We start from the raw sequence: 1437 nt of genomic DNA, 5'->3' as shown, positions 1-1437 counted from the left end.
ACAACCAAAAATCCCTGTTTTATCACAGCGAGTCAGGCAAGTTTTGTTGGTTTTAAAATACATTTACACCTCCAATGCCAGTTAAGTCATCCTTCAACCACCAGGCAGTAACACAACTATGAAATTCCCTACAACATCCCCTTCTTTTTAATAAGCGGAACTAAAAACTACCCTCTCTCAGGCTGTATTTCTGAATTGTACAATTGCATACCGACTTTTTTTCTTATCTGAATGAACCTCAGTATTAAAAGAGAGTATTTACTTTCTGTGTAGGCAGCAGAACTCTCTGGGGTGCAGTATCATCAGCAGCAAGCGGATCCCTCTGACTTCTGTGCACTAAGTGAAATGTTACTGCTTTCTTCTTCTCTATGAAGGGTTTCTTTTTCTTGTGAGGCTGCAAAAGGAAATTTGGTTATCTGTTAACCAAAAATGAAATATTAAAGGCACATATGAGAACCTTTTCTCTGTAGTGTGCTGCTGTATTCGTTTTAAGGCAAATGCCTTATAAACATATGCTTGGAGACAAAGCATAAAGAGACCAGTGGGAGCTTAACTCATCTCCCCACATGCACAACAGACATTTCGTATGTTCGAACAGCAAATTCAGCTTATTCAGCTGCAAAATGGCAATGCATCGTACAGTAAATATCTGATAATAGCACAAATAGTTTAACATACAGGCCTAAAAAGGAATTCTTAAGTACCTACAACACACTTCATCCAAGAAACACAGGAAACTGACATACAGAAATCCATCTAGACACAACTTGCTTCGTGAGAGCTCTTTACACAGCTGCTCCTACAGCAGCAATTCAACATCAGCCATGAGAACTATCCGCAGCACCACTACACAGGCACAGCTCTTAACATCGAAATACACATGCGTTCTGGATCATCAAAACCTCCACGTATGCTCAACTGGCTGAAAGCCTTTCCAACGAGTTAGCACATCTGACCCGGGAAAACATTCCCACCAAGGTTTCTGGCTTTACCCACCTACCAAAACGCGTTACAGCAGATATACCTGGGGGCTACCTATGGCTCTAACCTGCCTTCTTCCCCCGGCAGCTCCGAGTTCAGAACACGGCACACTCACCATGGCGCTGTCCCTGGCCGCTCCCGGTGTCCCGAGCCCCGCTCGCTCCCACGCGGGCCAGGCGTCAGCGCCGCCGGCCTGTGCCCTCCATCTTGGGATAGACCAGTGACCAACGGGGGGAAGGCTATAAGCTGCCAGTCCGGACAGGTTTGTGGGGTTTTGCTTTCCAGTAAAAAAAAAAGAACAATGAGCGTTTTCTCAGACTGAAATAGTATTTTGATAAAAGAGAGGCTCTGTGGACGCACGCAGATGCCCGCCAGAGGCACATTTTCCCAGTTCTCCCCTAGAAATAATGAAGAATGGTTCAGGCCGCCTCAATTGGCAAGACGCGGCGCAGGCGG

The 1437-nt window shown here is 45.7% G+C and overlaps 1 protein-coding gene across 1 annotated transcript in view; it reads right to left on the bottom strand.

Moving 5' to 3' along the window:
* LTV1 (LTV1 ribosome biogenesis factor) overlaps positions 1 to 1374 on the bottom strand; it is a 9320-nt gene extending 7946 nt beyond the window's left edge. The window contains exons 1-2 of the mRNA XM_008635990.2: positions 1097 to 1374; positions 263 to 394 (exon numbers count right to left, since the gene is read on the bottom strand). Of these exons, the coding sequence (XP_008634212.1) occupies positions 263 to 394; positions 1097 to 1099 (135 nt within the window). The 5' untranslated portion in view covers positions 1100 to 1374. The remainder of the gene's footprint in view (positions 1 to 262; positions 395 to 1096) is intronic.
* Between the last annotated feature and the right edge of the window lie 63 nt (positions 1375 to 1437).

This window comes from Corvus brachyrhynchos, unplaced genomic scaffold (assembly GCF_000691975.1).
Source record: "Corvus brachyrhynchos isolate BGI_N302 unplaced genomic scaffold, ASM69197v1 scaffold6, whole genome shotgun sequence".
Taxonomy (NCBI): Eukaryota; Metazoa; Chordata; class Aves; order Passeriformes; family Corvidae; genus Corvus; species Corvus brachyrhynchos.
This window is presented reverse-complemented; position numbering and strand designations above follow the sequence as displayed.